Source organism: Halteromyces radiatus (assembly GCF_025201355.1).
Source record: "Halteromyces radiatus strain CBS 162.75 chromosome Unknown BX664scaffold_12, whole genome shotgun sequence".
NCBI classification, from domain to species: Eukaryota; Fungi; Mucoromycota; class Mucoromycetes; order Mucorales; family Cunninghamellaceae; genus Halteromyces; species Halteromyces radiatus.
Genome location: NW_026251698.1, coordinates 458998 through 473487, shown reverse-complemented (window position 1 = coordinate 473487; position 14490 = coordinate 458998). Strand labels below are relative to the sequence as shown.

General features: G+C 34.3%; 5 protein-coding genes across 5 annotated transcripts; 3 read left to right on the top strand and 2 right to left on the bottom strand.

The window, feature by feature from the left end:
• Positions 1–122: 122 nt before the first annotated feature.
• BX664DRAFT_287822 (glycoside hydrolase superfamily) lies at positions 123–2959 on the top strand. The gene is made up of 8 exons (XM_051541767.1): positions 123–751; positions 828–999; positions 1056–1219; positions 1286–1720; positions 1791–1922; positions 1982–2229; positions 2285–2462; positions 2521–2959. Exons 1-8 carry the CDS (start codon positions 182–184, stop codon positions 2878–2880), a joined length of 2259 nt encoding a protein of 752 aa, XP_051395908.1. The 5' UTR covers positions 123–181; the 3' UTR covers positions 2881–2959.
• Positions 2960–3202: 243 nt separating this feature from the next.
• BX664DRAFT_49474 (ubiquitin-conjugating enzyme/RWD-like protein) lies at positions 3203–4274 on the top strand. The gene is made up of 5 exons (XM_051549606.1): positions 3203–3343; positions 3478–3778; positions 3857–3993; positions 4080–4117; positions 4205–4274. The coding sequence occupies exons 1-5, from the start codon at positions 3310–3312 to the stop codon at positions 4223–4225; spliced, it is 531 nt and encodes a 176-aa protein (XP_051395907.1). The 5' UTR covers positions 3203–3309; the 3' UTR covers positions 4226–4274.
• A 270-nt stretch (positions 4275–4544) lies between these two features.
• Positions 4545–8040, bottom strand: BX664DRAFT_344226 (uncharacterized protein). The gene is made up of 4 exons (XM_051547443.1): positions 7877–8040; positions 7520–7734; positions 5164–7433; positions 4545–5093 (listed from the first exon to the last, which is right to left on the bottom strand). Exons 1-4 carry the CDS (start codon positions 7926–7928, stop codon positions 4745–4747), a joined length of 2886 nt encoding a protein of 961 aa, XP_051395906.1. The 5' UTR covers positions 7929–8040; the 3' UTR covers positions 4545–4744.
• A 1174-nt stretch (positions 8041–9214) lies between these two features.
• BX664DRAFT_344223 (kinase-like domain-containing protein) lies at positions 9215–12581 on the top strand. The gene is made up of 11 exons (XM_051547442.1): positions 9215–9872; positions 9975–10021; positions 10095–10176; positions 10238–10332; positions 10386–10506; positions 10578–10716; positions 10788–10839; positions 10952–11541; positions 11621–11677; positions 11773–11858; positions 12005–12581. Exons 1-11 carry the CDS (start codon positions 9615–9617, stop codon positions 12341–12343), a joined length of 1866 nt encoding a protein of 621 aa, XP_051395905.1. The 5' UTR covers positions 9215–9614; the 3' UTR covers positions 12344–12581.
• A 708-nt stretch (positions 12582–13289) lies between these two features.
• BX664DRAFT_367400 (uncharacterized protein) lies at positions 13290–14416 on the bottom strand (the record flags this gene model as incomplete). The annotated part of the gene is made up of 5 exons (XM_051548568.1): positions 13290–13387; positions 13469–13742; positions 13830–13916; positions 14003–14161; positions 14231–14416. 5 exons carry the CDS (start codon positions 14414–14416, stop codon positions 13290–13292), a joined length of 804 nt encoding a protein of 267 aa, XP_051395904.1.
• Positions 14417–14490: the final 74 nt, after the last annotated feature.

Sequence of the window (14490 nt, the reverse complement as noted above, 5' to 3'; positions counted from 1 at the left end):
ATGATTTCTTGTCATAAACCATGTGATATCACCAGATGGTCCTTTTGGCATTGATCTTAGATATATAAAGAAAAAAAAAGGATGAATTGAACACGCTATTTTATTCTCCGTCTATCACCCCCTTTTTTTTTTTCCTTTTCTTTTCTTTCTTCTATTCTTTACAAGTTGCTCTCGTTTAAATATGGTGACTGATAACTTGACTGAACCTACTATTTTACATCACGAAACGTTTGAAAGAGTGAAAACTCTATCTACTCCTTTAACAGCAAGCAATGCCACTAGTTTGACAAGTGTAGATAAAACCATCTCAGACGAAGATAGATCAACCATCACAGCAGCAACAACACCAACACCAACCAAAGATATATTTTCTTCAAAAATACGACATTATGGTCAATGGTTTAAGGATGATATGGGAAGAACTCTTCTGATAAGAGGTGTCAATGTTTGTGGTTCCTCCAAACTACCAACGCGACCTTATCCTGGCTCTACCCATCTCTACGATGATACTTTCTGGGACCATACCAATGTTAGTTTTGTCAACCGACCTTTTCCTTTGAATGAAGCACGTTCTCATTTTGCACGACTCAAATCTTGGGGTTTTACTATGATTCGTTTATTGGTACCTTGGGAAGCCTTGGAAGCAAAACGCGGATGTTATGATGAAGAATATATTGATTATCTACGACAATTACTCATTATTATGGCGGAATATGATATTCAATGTTTTATTGATCCTCATCAAGATACTGTAAGTTATGATTGATTCATTAATGAGAACAAGTGATATACAGATGATTCATCTTTTTTTTTTTTTGATCATGTAGTGGTCCCGATTTTGTGGAGGTTCTGGAGCACCTGGATGGACATTTGAGATTGCCGGTTTGGATATAAAATCATTCAAGGAAACAGGGGCAGCATACGTTCATAACACCAATGCAATACCAGGTGACCCGTTACCAATGGTATGGCCCACCAATTATACCAAGCTTGCATGTTGTAAGTTCTTAATTAATTAGAAAAAAAGGAACATCATCTTATATTGTTTATATTAGGTACTATGTTTACTTTATTCTGGGCTGGAGATGTATTTGCACCAAAGCATAAATTTGAAGGACAATCTATTCAACAATTATTACAATCAAGCTTCATCAATGCTTTTCAACATTTGGCTCAACGTTTACAAGATTTGGATAATGTGATTGGTTTTGAAGTCATGGTAAGAATGACAAAATATATTATTATTTCTAACTTTCGTTATTATTATTACTATTATTATTATTAGAACGAACCAGCTCCTGGCTATATTGGTCTCTCAACGTTGAAAGAATTTGATCCTATTGTCAACTTGATTTTTGGTGATGCACCAACTCCTCTTCAATGTTTTGCATTGGGTGATGGTATTCCTCAAAAGGTAGGAGTATATATCAAATCCTGGCCTTTTCCCACAAAGAAATCTCATAGTCGTGTGATCAATGCAAGCAAGACATCCGCGTGGTTAGGGGATCAGACTTGTATATGGAAACAACATGGTGTATGGGGAATCAGGAATGATAAACCGGTGTTATTGGCAACAGACTATTTTTCTAAACATCCTGAAACTGGCAACAAAGTGGACTTTTATCAAGATTTTTATGTACCTTTTGTTAATACCTATGCCAAAGCTATTCAAGCTGTCAAACCTTCTTTATATTGTTTTGTGGAACCACTAGCGAACGAGGTAAAAAAAAAAAAAAAAAAATCAGTGATAATTCTACTAATTTAATTTATTTATTTATTTCGTCCTATAGAAATCACCTGTCTTTACCGAAAAAGATCATCATCACAATATGATCTTTGCTCCTCACTGGTATGATCTCAATTGTGTTTTTTATAAGAAATTTGATGGCAAGATAACTCATGACGTACAAGCTTTACAAAACGTTAGTATCATAAAAAAAAAAGACGATGAAGATATTCAACATTGATTTGTATTGATTAGGGAGGAAATGTTATCTCTGCAACTTATTTTGGTCAAAAAGGGGTCAAAAGGAATTATACTAAACAGATCATGAACATAAAACAAAGTGGACTAGATAATATGGGTAAGACACCGACTCTTTTTGGTGAAGTGGGTATACCAATGGATATCAATGATCGATATGCTTTCAAGACGGGTGATTATAGCCAACAAATTCGATTCTTAGATGCTGTTATTTATAGTCTTGAAGTCAACCTGGTCAACTTTACGTATGTTGTAAAAAAAAAAAAAAAAAAAAAAAAGGTTCTAATATTTATTGAATAGGCTTTGGAATTATGATGTGAACAATGATCATGAATATGGAGATCATTGGAATGGAGAAAACTTTTCGATCTATTCATCCAAGCATAAGACTACTCCAACTTTAGAGAATCTAACCAATTTGGATCCTGTGGAAGACATTGATCTTGATGAAGGGGGACGAGTTTTGGATGCTGCTTTAGTAAGTAATAAAAATAGATTTTCATTTTGTTATTTATTTATTTATTTATTATATATAGCGTCCTTATGCAAGCAAGATTGCTGGTATACCTGAAACATCTAGATTTGACATGCACCAACTTCAATATACTTTAATATTCCGACCTTTCGATGATCAATATATACAAGAAACACAACAACTTGGATTCGATACTTCAAACATTCTTGCAAGTCAAACAGAAATCTATATTCCTAACTACCATTATCAAGATATCGAACTGGATATACAAGTTTCCCATGGACAGTATGAGCATATACCCGAAAAACAACTGCTATACCATCGATTCAATCGTGATGATATTGAAAAAGATCAAATCATTACTATTCAACTAAAACCTAGAACGACCAACAAGAATCAAGCCAAGTGCATCATCATGTAGATTTAGAGAAAATAGTGTTTTGTTTTTATGCGCGTTATTCATACTCCGAATAAATATATATATTTCTTTTTTCTTTTTTATGTTATATCTTCTCTTTTTTATTTTTTTAATCTTTATATATACATGGATATACCGGCATCAAAGTCTCCCATTTTACCGTTTTTTGGATCTTTGTTTTCTAAAAGAACATCATCGTTGGATTATCCTTCTTTGACTCCATCTACTTCTAGTTCTGAATTGACCGATATCAGCTTTTACTATCATCATCCAACTTCTTGTTTCAAACGCTATGAATTAATGACTGAATTGTAATATTCTTCCTTTTTTTTTTTTCTCTTTTATTTGGACAATAACTTGACCATCATCTTTTTTTTTTTTTTATTGGAATATAGTGTAAACCTTCGAAATCCAAATCACTGTCCTTTGGGTATGTATCTGATTCCTTGTGCTGATACTTTGAATGGTAAACATCAAAATATTAAAATAGATGGAAATAGGATAATTTTGATACAATCCTTTTTTTTTTATGTGTGTGTGTGTGTGTGTGTGTTTTTTTTTTTTTTTTTTTTTTTTTTTTTTTTTTTTTTTTTTGGATAGTATTATATGGGGTGATATTCCTTCATCATGGATTGTACAATTCAGGCGTCTTCAAATTCAGAGTGACAATTCCCGAGAATTATCCCTATAGCAAACCTTTGGTGACGTTTCTGACAGATGTCTTTCATCCTTTGATTGGTCATCAAGGTCATCTTTCTCTATCTCAGGCTTTTCCTCCCACCCGGCATCCTTATCAAGGTTATCTCATTCATTTGCTTCATTACATCAAGAATATATTCTACAAGCCCACCATGGATGGTTTACTGCTCAAGCATTGTGTTGACAAGGAAGCATATCGTCTGTAAGTAAATTTGATCATGACAATCACATAAGTCATTTTATTTATCTATTTTTGTTTTGATTCCTATACTATGATTAGGTACAGGGAAGATGCTGTTGTATTTGGTAAACTTGCTCAACAATGTGCTAAATTGTCCATTACAGAATTATATGTGTTTGATCACTTTCCAGACAACAATTTGATTCGATTTTCTCCCTTGGATGAAGAAACATTTGGTAAGAATGCATATCAATGATGAATCTGCATTCATCACACAATGATCTATATGGTTACTCATATCTCCTTTTATATTAATGAATAGATATCATCAAGTCTTATCTTCTCAGAAAATATGTACAGGTAAAGAAAAAAAGAAAAAAAAAAGGAAATCAAGTCTGCATATCCATTCGATTGAAATTTTTTTTTTTGAAAAATAAAATAAAATAGAATGACGGGATTTTGAGATGATTATACTATTTGGATAGTATTTACCTTGACAACATCAATTTGGACCAATCTTTAGGATCATCATGGATACATTCGTTTTAGTTTTATCCCAATTATCATCATTCACATGCTTTTACTTGTATATCCACCTTCTCTTCATCATGTTTATTGACTATACCCCCATCATGCAAAAACAAATAAAAACCACATATAAACATATCAATCAATAAAATAAAAATGAAATGTACAGATCATAAGAGACGATGATTTATTGTTCGATGATTCTTTCTATCATTCTAGATAACTAGTCGGACAACGATAAATAATGACAATAAAACAAAAACGTATAGAGATAATAAGTAGTGAGAATGACAAAAAAAAAAAAAGTTGGTAGAAAGGAAGCAGATGAAAGAAAAAAAAAGACTATACATGTAAAAGATATAAAGGATGGACGAAAAAAAAAAAAAAGATGAAAGGGGAAGGTTTATCTAAAACAAAAATACTTGTTTCATCCAAAAGTCAAAGATAACAATTCTTTTCTTAATTTCTTCTCCAAGAGCCAAGATCCCTATCACGATCACCACCAAATCCACCGCGACGACGATCATCCCTACGATCATCCCTACGATCACTATCACGGGCCGCATCACCACCTTGTCGTGCACGTAAAGCAGGAGGAACATAGGCACCAGCACTTCGACCAAATCCACCAGGAGCACGGCCTGATGAAGGAGAGGGAGGAGCTTCACCTTGTCTAGCACGTAAAGCAGGAGGCACATAAGCACCACGTTTAGGTTCAGCAGGAGAAGGAGTAGATTGACGAGCTTGAAGACGTTGTTCAATTTCAGCTTCACGTTCACGTTGTTTACGAGCCATTTCATCCAATTTCCTAGATTTTTTTTTTAAAAAAAAAGTTAGAACCAAAAAAAAAAAAAAAAACATCTTTATCATTTACTTACTTCTTTTCTTCCTCATCTTGTTGTTTCCATTTGGCAAGTTCAGCAGCTCGTTGAGCAGCTTTTCGTTCTTGTTCTTCCTTGGCTTGACGTTCTTGTTCTTCTTGAGCACGACGTGCTTCTTCTTCCAATCGACGTTGTTCCAATAATTCTTCACGTTTGGCCCGCCATAAAGCAATACGTTCTTGTTTTTCTTTTTCAATGGCTTCTTCAGCTGCACGTCGTTTAGCATCGGTAGCTTGTTGATGAAGGGCATCTAATTTGTTGCGATAAGATGAAAAGTCGTCGTACATACGAGCCAATCGAGACTTGACTTGCATGTTGTGTTCGTGTGTTTCCTTGGCAGTAGCCAGTTCCATCTTGCGAGCAGCTTCGTAAAAGGCTTTGTCTTGCTTTTGTTGACGTTCATAATCTTTGTCCAAAAGAGGGATTTCTTCTTTACGGAAAGCACGTTCAGTATGATCCAAGCGTTTGGCGATTTGTTTGAGACGATCTGACATTTCCTTTTGTTCTGTTTGTAATCGATTGACCTTGATATCCAGTAATGTCTTGACATCTGAATTTTCCACTTCTTCAGGCTTGAGTTGTAAACCGGTCTTGGCAGAGATTTCTTCAGCAATACGTTTAGCTTGATCACGTTGAATTTCTTCTTGAACACGCTTGAGACGTTCTTCTTCTCGGCGACGTAATTCTTCTTCCATACGTTTCTTTTCAGCTTCAGCCTTCTTGGCGGCAGCAGCAGCCTTTTCTTCAGCAGCCACCTTTTCCAAACGAGCTAATTCTGTTTCGATAATTTCCTTGCGACGTTCGATAGTGTTCTTACGTTCCAAAGCATCCTTGTGTTCCTTCTTCATACCAGCCAAAGCTTGTTGTACAGCAGCAGCCTTACTTTCCTTTGCAGCTTCCTTGATGGAGGGATCAATCATTTGAAGAGCAGCATTAAGATTGACACCAAGTCGAGATAATTGTGTACGCATAAGATCAGATGGAGATGATTGAAGTTGAGAACCTTCAGCAACAGTACCCTTAGGAGCAGCAAAGAGATCGGTTTCGAAAGTCAAGCTTTGAGAACAATGATCAATACGGATATTCAATTCACCACGCTTGCATCCATTCATGATGAATTTTTCAATAGTAGCAGCATCATAGTTGTAAGGAGCAGGGAAGGAAGCCAATTCCAAAACAAAGTCTAACTTGACAGTTGTGTAGACTTGAGACAATTGTTGAAGTAAACGGGTCAAAATAACTTGATGAAGAGGTCGAACATATTTGGCCATATCAGCATCTTCAGATAACTTGGTCATAATAGGGTTAATCTTCTTGCAAATAGAAAGAGGATGGAATTGAACTTCAAGAATGTTGTAAAGATCGCGGATTTCAGGACGCACACGAGAGAGAATATTCTTGTTCAAAGCTTCCTTCAATAATCCAGTACGAGTAGGATGTTGAGCAAGACCCATCAACATAGATAGTCGGTTATGTTTTTGAATACGATGATCATCAGCTTCCAAATATCCAGGTCTAGTTTTGGTGGTGGTAATGATGGGAATGGCAAGGGCTGACAAGAGTACGATGGAAGCCATACGAGATTGATCTTCTTCAGACATAGACTTATTAATCACACGTTCGATACCAGAGTATTTGTTCCAAGCAGCAGAATGGAAAAGGAAATCTTCGCTAACCATAAATATTTGAGTAAGTTTGTTGTAATAGTTGGCAAGCATTTCGGGTTGAGGAGGACGTTTGGAGGAAGTCAACAAGGTGTAAATATCTTCGACAGATTTGAAAGCTTCTTGCCATAATTCCAATTCTGCAGCAGCATTGAGTTGGTTGAATCTGACATCAAGGTATTGTTGTAAAGTGTCGGGATCGTTCAAGTTGATGGAATGAGGTTGGTGAGAGTATTTCGAAACGTTTTGGAAGTGATTGCGTAAAATTTCACATAAACGACGGAATTCAGTCTTACGAGCATAAGTCAAACAGAAAGATAAGGCTTTGTTGGTGACTTGGTGATAAAGAGTTTCTAAACGAGCATTGTTACGTAAGATATCCAATACAGTGCGATAGACTTCCCATAAAAATTTCAACCAAGGAGTGACAACAGCACGATCAGTACGGTCCTTGTTTTGTTCACCACTCACAGTACTAAGCATAATAGATTCAGGAGTTTCAGAGGCTTCCAAGTCATCTACATCAACAGCAATTTGATCAGCCTTGGCACGAGCTTCAGCTACCTTTTGTTCAGAGAGTTCAAGAAGTTTGGTGATAACGATCTATATATTTTTTTTATATATATAAAAAATAAAATAATAAGTTGATCGTCCAATTTTTTTTATTGAGTTATATAAATACTGCTTACTTCAATCGAATTGACACTGGTGTTTTGAGCAAGGTTACGATATTGATGAAGACCTTCTTTGACGGTTTTGCCTTGGCGTAAATTAACACAAAGTTCGACGTATTTTAGCATCATTGGTTCCATAACAGCAAGAGGAGTGCTTCGAGATCGTTTGGAAAGAATGACTTCATTAAGAGCTTGTAATGCAGGGGCTTCTTGACCCAAAGCGATAAGTTCTATAAAAAGAAAGAAAGAAAGAAAAGAAAATTATTCATTATTGATCTAGATGTATTCGTCATTGTAGACCGTCTATTTTGTTTCCATCCATCCATCCATCCATCCATCCATTTATCCATCCATCCATCGTTTGTACTTTACCATCAGCTCTTTTAAGAGCATTATCGGGTTTTACTGCGTAATAAGGAGCCATGATGGGCTAATAATAAAAATATATGATAGGTATCGATATGATGAACCGCAGAACAAAGAAGAAATCAATAAAAAAAGAAGACCACAAATAAGGAAATGGCGGGGAGTGAAATCTATGAGTTGATCCTTTTTACTCTTCTCGCCTCCCAAAAAGGTAACTGCTTCTCTTTTTTTTTTGTTTTTTTTTTTTTTTTTTTTGTTAAAGGAGAACAGGCTTACACCTCCGTATTGACCCTCCTTTTTATAAGTTTTTGATTTATTTATTTATTTTTCTTTATTTATCATCTCCTTTGAACTTGTTTTTATTCTTTTTCTTTTTCTTTTTCTTCTTTTTTTTTCGATTTTTATCCTATTATTGCGTCCTTTGATAGTGACGTCTTTATATTATTGACTATAAAAAAAAACACGCAAGCTGTCATCAGCAACGCAAATCATCTTATGTCATCATCCAATAAATCAATTCGAACAAAAACTGGTGAATTAGTGATATATGATCACTTGAGAGAAGAACAATATTTACAAAATGAAAAAATAGTCATTGATTTTCTTAATTCTCTTCTGGGGCTTGAATTGAAAGGCGGTCAATTAGATGATGCATTGAAAGATGGCGTTTTATTATGCAGGTAAGTTTGAATAAGTTTTATTATATTATATATATATATATATATAACTTTTTTTCCTTTTTTTTTTTTTTGGTTAGATTGATTAATAAAGTCCGGCCAGGTACTATCAAACATGTTGGACAAAAGGATGTAACGTTTGTTAAAGTAAGTAAAATAATATTATATGAATGATCACTAACTGTTTTTTCTTTTTTTTTTTTTATCTGCAAGATGGATAACATCACTAGTTTTATTCAAGGCGCCAAGCAAGTAAGAAAGATTCATCGTTCCCCATTTAGGGATCAAAGGAGATGGATAAAGGGGTTTATATTGATGACACTAACGACATATCTAATGTAGATCGGTTTAAATGATACTCAATTATTCGAAACAAGTGATCTATTTGAAGGAAAAGACATGTTAGCAGTAAGATTACTATATATAGGTTTCTTGTATGAACTTATCTTTCTTACCTCCCTTTTTTTCTAGGTATTGAATACTGTTCTTGTATTAGAAAATATATACCAACAACAACAACAATGTGATGCTCTTGATATTCAAACTACCTTATCTTGCAATCAATCTACTGAAGACATCAACCAAATTAAAGGTAATCATCAATGTATAAAATTTCATATAAAACCCCGCCTTAACTCGTTCCTTTTTTTTTTCTTTCTTTTTTTTTTTTTTTTTTATTTTATGTATTTCAAGATAATATTGATTCAGAAGAAATTATCACCTTTGACCACCATATTACTCCAACCTTGAATGACACTTCATTATGCTCAGAAGATAAAACATTAACTTCTTCTTCAGTAGCCCGTCCACCTAAATCACCTTTACGACAACGCAGCCATGAGTCATTACCTTCAAACGATGATCCTCGCGCACGACGACCTTCTGCACCCAACTTTTCTACATCAACTCAACAAGACGATTGGACAGCAAGTGAATTTAGTAGTGTTGCATTATCCCGTTGTTCCTCTAGTCATTCCACTTGCTCCTCTTTATCTTCTGTTTCTTCAGTAGCTTCTAGTGTCCCAAAAACTCCCAACACGCCTATTCCTTCGACAGAAAATGATGATATGGTATCAAAAGAGATGGAAAAACAGCCATTGGATGATCTTTCCTCTTCACAACAACGCTCGCGACGAAAATCATCTCCTCAAAGTACTACTCTCCCTCGTCGCCATGCTCGTGATTCCACTTCTCATCGTCATCAACATCAAATCATAAAGCCTGGAAGTCTTGGACATAGCTCTGGAAATCGAGCTGCTGCCAATGGTCGTATGCATGAAAAATTATTACTGAAAACACGAGATGGATCATCAAGTACCCAATACGTAAGGAATATATCTCTTTATATATATATATATATATATATATATATTTGATTTTATTACTTTCTAATTGAATCTAATCTGTATTTTTTTTTTTTGGATTAGCAACTGGGAAACTGTATAGGGAAAGGACAATTTGGATCTGTATTCAGGTAGCAAGAAAGCAAGAAAGAAATATTATATGACATATTATTCATGTTCTCTTTCATATTTATCTATTGATAGAGCTTTGGATCTTGGAACTGGTGAAATTGTAGCCGTCAAGCGAATCAAATTTGAAGATGGAGAATTGGACAAAGAAATTACGGTAAGATCAGAAAATGAATGGCAAATAAATTTGATTCTGATTTGTTATTCTTTTTATATAGAAAGAGGTGTCCCTATTGAAAACTTTATCTCATATGAATGTCATTTGTTATTTGGGATTTATTCGTAGCAAACATCATATCAATATCATCCTTGAGTAAGTTATCTATTTATTCTAAATACAATTAATTAATATTCTTTCTTTGTTAGATATGCTGAAAATGGTTCACTCATGTCAACATTGAAATCCTTTGGTGCCTTTCCTGAAAAACTTGTCTGCTCATTCTGTATTAAAATTCTCAATGGACTGGAATATCTTCATAGCAACGACGTAAGTTTTTACTGGAACCCAATAAAAAAAAAAAGGAGAAAACATTCATCTTTTGTTTATTTTCGATTTAGGTTGTCCATTGTGATCTCAAAGCCGCGAACATCTTGACGACGAAAACTGGTGATGTTAAACTCACTGACTTTGGTGTCTCCTTGAATTTGAAAATCAAACCTGCTGACGCTGAATCTGTTTCTGGAACACCTAACTGGAGTAAGTAGAACATCTAGTCTCACAAATTTGGTTATTGATAACTGTAACTTTACTATTTTTGCATTTAATAGTGGCCCCTGAAGTAATCGAATTGAAAGGTGCTTCTACCAAATCGGATATATGGTAAAAAAAAAAAAAAAAAATAAAAATAAAAATAAAAAAAAAAGTGGGATGGATAATTATGATAAAGTAGATTGTACTATGGGTATTTAATATATCTTTGATTTTTCTATAGGTCACTTGGATGTACATTGATCGAACTTGTTACTGGAAAACCGCCTTACGCCAATATAGTACCAATGTCTGCTATGTTTCACATTGTTGAAGATGATTATCCACCATTACCCAAAAACATATCGGAGGAAATGAGAAGTTTTTTGGTATGCTGCTTCCAGAAAAATCCAAACGATCGTCCAACCGCAACCCAACTGAAAAATCATCTTTGGCTACGAAAGAACCGTAAACAATTGAAAAGGAACAAGACTTACTCTCAAAATCTCTCTGCCAATGCACAAAATCATCATGACAAACGAAGTAGTACCGGTAGCAGTATCAACGGACAACAACAATCTCACAGGCACCATTATTCAAGAAGACAATCATTTCAATCATCAAGACCATCTTCATTCTCTGGTCAATCCTCTACTGATCGAACTTCCATAAGACAAAGTATGGATAGCGCAATTGATGACATACCATCTCGTCGGTCTTCTCGCGCTCTTTCCCTCCGCAAAGAACAGCCATCACTATCTCCTTTGTTTCCTATGTTTGATCAACCTGGAGACTATATTACTCACCGTTTCATTGATACCTCATTTGGAAGACGTAAGTATATTGACACCTATTGACACCTATTACCTCCAAATGGGCTAATCTAATTTTTTTTTTTTTTTGGTGAAATCAGTCATCGAATGCAAAGTCTGTGGTGACAATATTACGGCCCATGCGACGTTTTGTCAAGGTAAGACATCATTGAATTAAATTTTGAAAAGTATAACACTTGTAGAAAACTGCGATGTTGATATTGATTCTTTTTTTTTTTTTTTTTGATTTTAGTATGTGGTCTCACATGTCATGATCAATGCAAGAAATTAGCCTTTTCTTGTCCACCAAAGGTCAAGAATCAACAACCATCATACGACGTAAGATGATTATTGTTATCTTTTTTTTTTTTTTTTTTTTTTTTTTTTTTTTTTTTTTTTTTTACTAATGGAGGAAGTGAATGGATGATTGAACAAAAATCAATAAATATACTCACCTTTTTTTTTTTTTCATTGATCATTATTAGTGGGTGTTTTCTGCCAAAATCTACAACCATCAAAATCAATCAAATCACACTTCTGACTCATCTTTGCTCGATCAGCAACATCCATTATCTCTGTCTAAACGCTCTGGAAGCAACTCATTATCAGATCATCCTCACGCCGACAGTATTCGACGTTATTCTGAAGCTCTTGGATTAACTGCTCAAGAACAGCAAGCTTTATGTGATAACCCTGCTCTGTTATCGCATACTTTGGCCTTGGAAAAGATGGACAGTGCTACCGTGGAACGACTACGAAAGGAACATCGCCGTCAATTATCTTCCAACGGCAATAGCAACAACAAGGATTGTATCATCAGCTGATGGCTACATTTATTTGGTTGATTTGATTCGTTTTATTTTATCAGTATAGTCTTTCCTATTTACTTTTTTTCTTTCTATTATTTACCTTCTATCTTTGATTTTTTCCCCTTATCTCCATCTATATCTATTTACTTTATCTTTCTACTGATTTCCCTATTGATCCTCTGTATATTTTTATATTTTATCCAACCTTAAAACCAATAAAGAGCTTCTTTCGGTTTTGTTTAACCATACCAATCAATGTTGATTTCTACTATAAATCCTTTGATCATTTGAATTGAATGCTTAAATAATAAATTATACCTTAATATGATGATAAAATTTATACCGTAATGTACAAGTTTTTATTATTCATGACAATATTAATATCACTAAATTATATAATATCTATCTAGCTTGTTCCTTTTTCCAAGGGTTCACTATCTGCACGCGGTCCACCAATGTCGTGACTAATATTTCCATCCAAAAATCTTTTCGTCAAAAAGACATTGTCGTGACCAGTATATGTCAATGTTAGTTCCTTCCAAGGATATTGCCATTTGATTGAATAGGTGATTGTCGGATCATTATCGAGAATGTTTGCCGTCAGCCAATCCAATACATCGTTCGCAAAATTCAAACATACAGTAGGATCCTTTTTTTTTTTTTTCAAAAAGTAATAATAACAATCATCAGTAGTTGGTTATGATATTTCCATCACAAAAAAAAAAAAAAAAAAAAAGTTTACCCAAGCTCCAGGTTTTCCTCTTACTCGTCGTGGTATCGTCAATGTGTCGAGTTCTTCTATTCGTTTGATGTGCCCTTCATCATCTCTAAAACCAACAATCACCTTCGGTACACCTACTAGAAATGATTGTGCCCAAAATTTTAATAATTTGAATCTATTATAAAAAGAGAATCAATACCGTATATATATATATATATATTTCTATCTTTTTCAACTTTTTTACCTTTCAAATGTGTTTTGCTGTTTATAATTTTCTATCAATCTTGATGTTTTTAATTCAATATAATGTCGAAGAGGATCTTTAGCTTGTTTTTCATCTACATATTAAATAAATCCAATATTGATTTTTTTTTTTTTGGTGAGATATAATGAATGTTTCTCATCTAATCCTTCCTTACCTATTGTACAATCCACTTCCGCACCCATGATCAATGAGTTTTTCCCAAGGCTAGTTTTGACAACAACACAGTATTGAATATTTGTATCGGCACCTTCATTAATTCTATCTTGCAGTTCTTGATGGTCATTTGTCATTTGTTTTGGAGGTATAGAGACGGTGGAGAGAGTTTCAAATTTGTAACCCCAATAGCACATGAGTTGTTGTCGTACCGATGCTTCTGCTTCTTTTTTCTTCTTGTCTTCAGTGGCTTGCTCTTCGATGAAAATGGTATCCTACAATATAGATATATTCCCCGTAAATTGATCAAGCTGGGTTTCTTTTTTTTTTTTTTTTTTTTTTTAGTTGTTGTTGTTATTTACATTGTATCGTGTTACCCTTAATTCCCAAGGTTCATTTCTACAATAAGGTGTACATAGTAATTTGGTCATGATACCTCGCCAGGTTACCTGCAATATATATATATATATATATAATTATGAATGTTCATAGTATCATAACATTCTTAGTTTGATTTAGACAGTATAGAACTTACAATATTTGCCTTTGTTACATGACTATCTTTTGACTTGAGTCGAGCGTCCGTGATGGCGTCCAATAAAGTATCCAAATGTTCCGGTACCGTTTCGTCGCGTTGAATAAACTTATCGTATCCTAGAGTCAGATCGGTACCTGTCGCAGGATAATAGTATTTCTTTGACAAGTAAAAAAAAAAAAAAAAAAGTAAAAGGTTAGTAAACGAAAAGTGATTTTTATCGCTTACCAGTTCCCTGTCATCAAACCAAACTCGGCGATCTGCATCAATACTATAAGAATTGATTTCAACTGGCTGTTTGTATGTTGGTGACGATCCACGGTACCTATCAGTATGGTACACTGGGAATAATCGCATATTATAATGCTTGGTCCTCTTATCCGTATAGTCTATTGATTGTCTTCGCTTGGTCATAACATACAAAAAAAAAAGTGAGAATAAAAAAGAAAAGCAGATAACAGAAAATCAAAACTACATTAAAAAAGACG

What these genes read in the sequence shown, in the direction of transcription:
- BX664DRAFT_287822 (XM_051541767.1), top strand. Translation starts at nt 182, where the DNA reads ATGGTGACTGATAACTTGACTGAACCTACTATTTTACATCACGAAACG. An exon ending in TGATTGGTTTTGAAGTCATG is followed by an intron (nt 1,220 to 1,285) that starts GTAAGAATGACA and finishes TATTATTATTAG; the next exon opens with AACGAACCAGCTCCTGGCTA. An exon ending in GAGTTTTGGATGCTGCTTTA is followed by an intron (nt 2,463 to 2,520) that starts GTAAGTAATAAA and finishes TATTATATATAG; the next exon opens with CGTCCTTATGCAAGCAAGAT.
- BX664DRAFT_344226 (XM_051547443.1), bottom strand. Translation starts at nt 7,928, where the DNA reads ATGGCTCCTTATTACGCAGTAAAACCCGATAATGCTCTTAAAAGAGCT. An exon ending in TGCTCTTAAAAGAGCTGATG is followed by an intron (nt 7,735 to 7,876) that starts GTAAAGTACAAA and finishes TTCTTTTTATAG; the next exon opens with AACTTATCGCTTTGGGTCAA. An exon ending in CAAGATGAGGAAGAAAAGAA is followed by an intron (nt 5,094 to 5,163) that starts GTAAGTAAATGA and finishes AAAAAAATCTAG; the next exon opens with GAAATTGGATGAAATGGCTC.
- BX664DRAFT_49474 (XM_051549606.1), top strand. Translation starts at nt 3,310, where the DNA reads ATGTATCTGATTCCTTGTGCTGATACTTTGAATG. An exon ending in TTGTGCTGATACTTTGAATG is followed by an intron (nt 3,344 to 3,477) that starts GTAAACATCAAA and finishes TTTTTTGGATAG; the next exon opens with TATTATATGGGGTGATATTC. An exon ending in CTTGGATGAAGAAACATTTG is followed by an intron (nt 3,994 to 4,079) that starts GTAAGAATGCAT and finishes ATTAATGAATAG; the next exon opens with ATATCATCAAGTCTTATCTT.
- BX664DRAFT_344223 (XM_051547442.1), top strand. Translation starts at nt 9,615, where the DNA reads ATGGTATCAAAAGAGATGGAAAAACAGCCATTGGATGATCTTTCCTCT. An exon ending in CATATCAATATCATCCTTGA is followed by an intron (nt 10,333 to 10,385) that starts GTAAGTTATCTA and finishes TTTCTTTGTTAG; the next exon opens with ATATGCTGAAAATGGTTCAC. An exon ending in TGATACCTCATTTGGAAGAC is followed by an intron (nt 11,542 to 11,620) that starts GTAAGTATATTG and finishes TGGTGAAATCAG; the next exon opens with TCATCGAATGCAAAGTCTGT.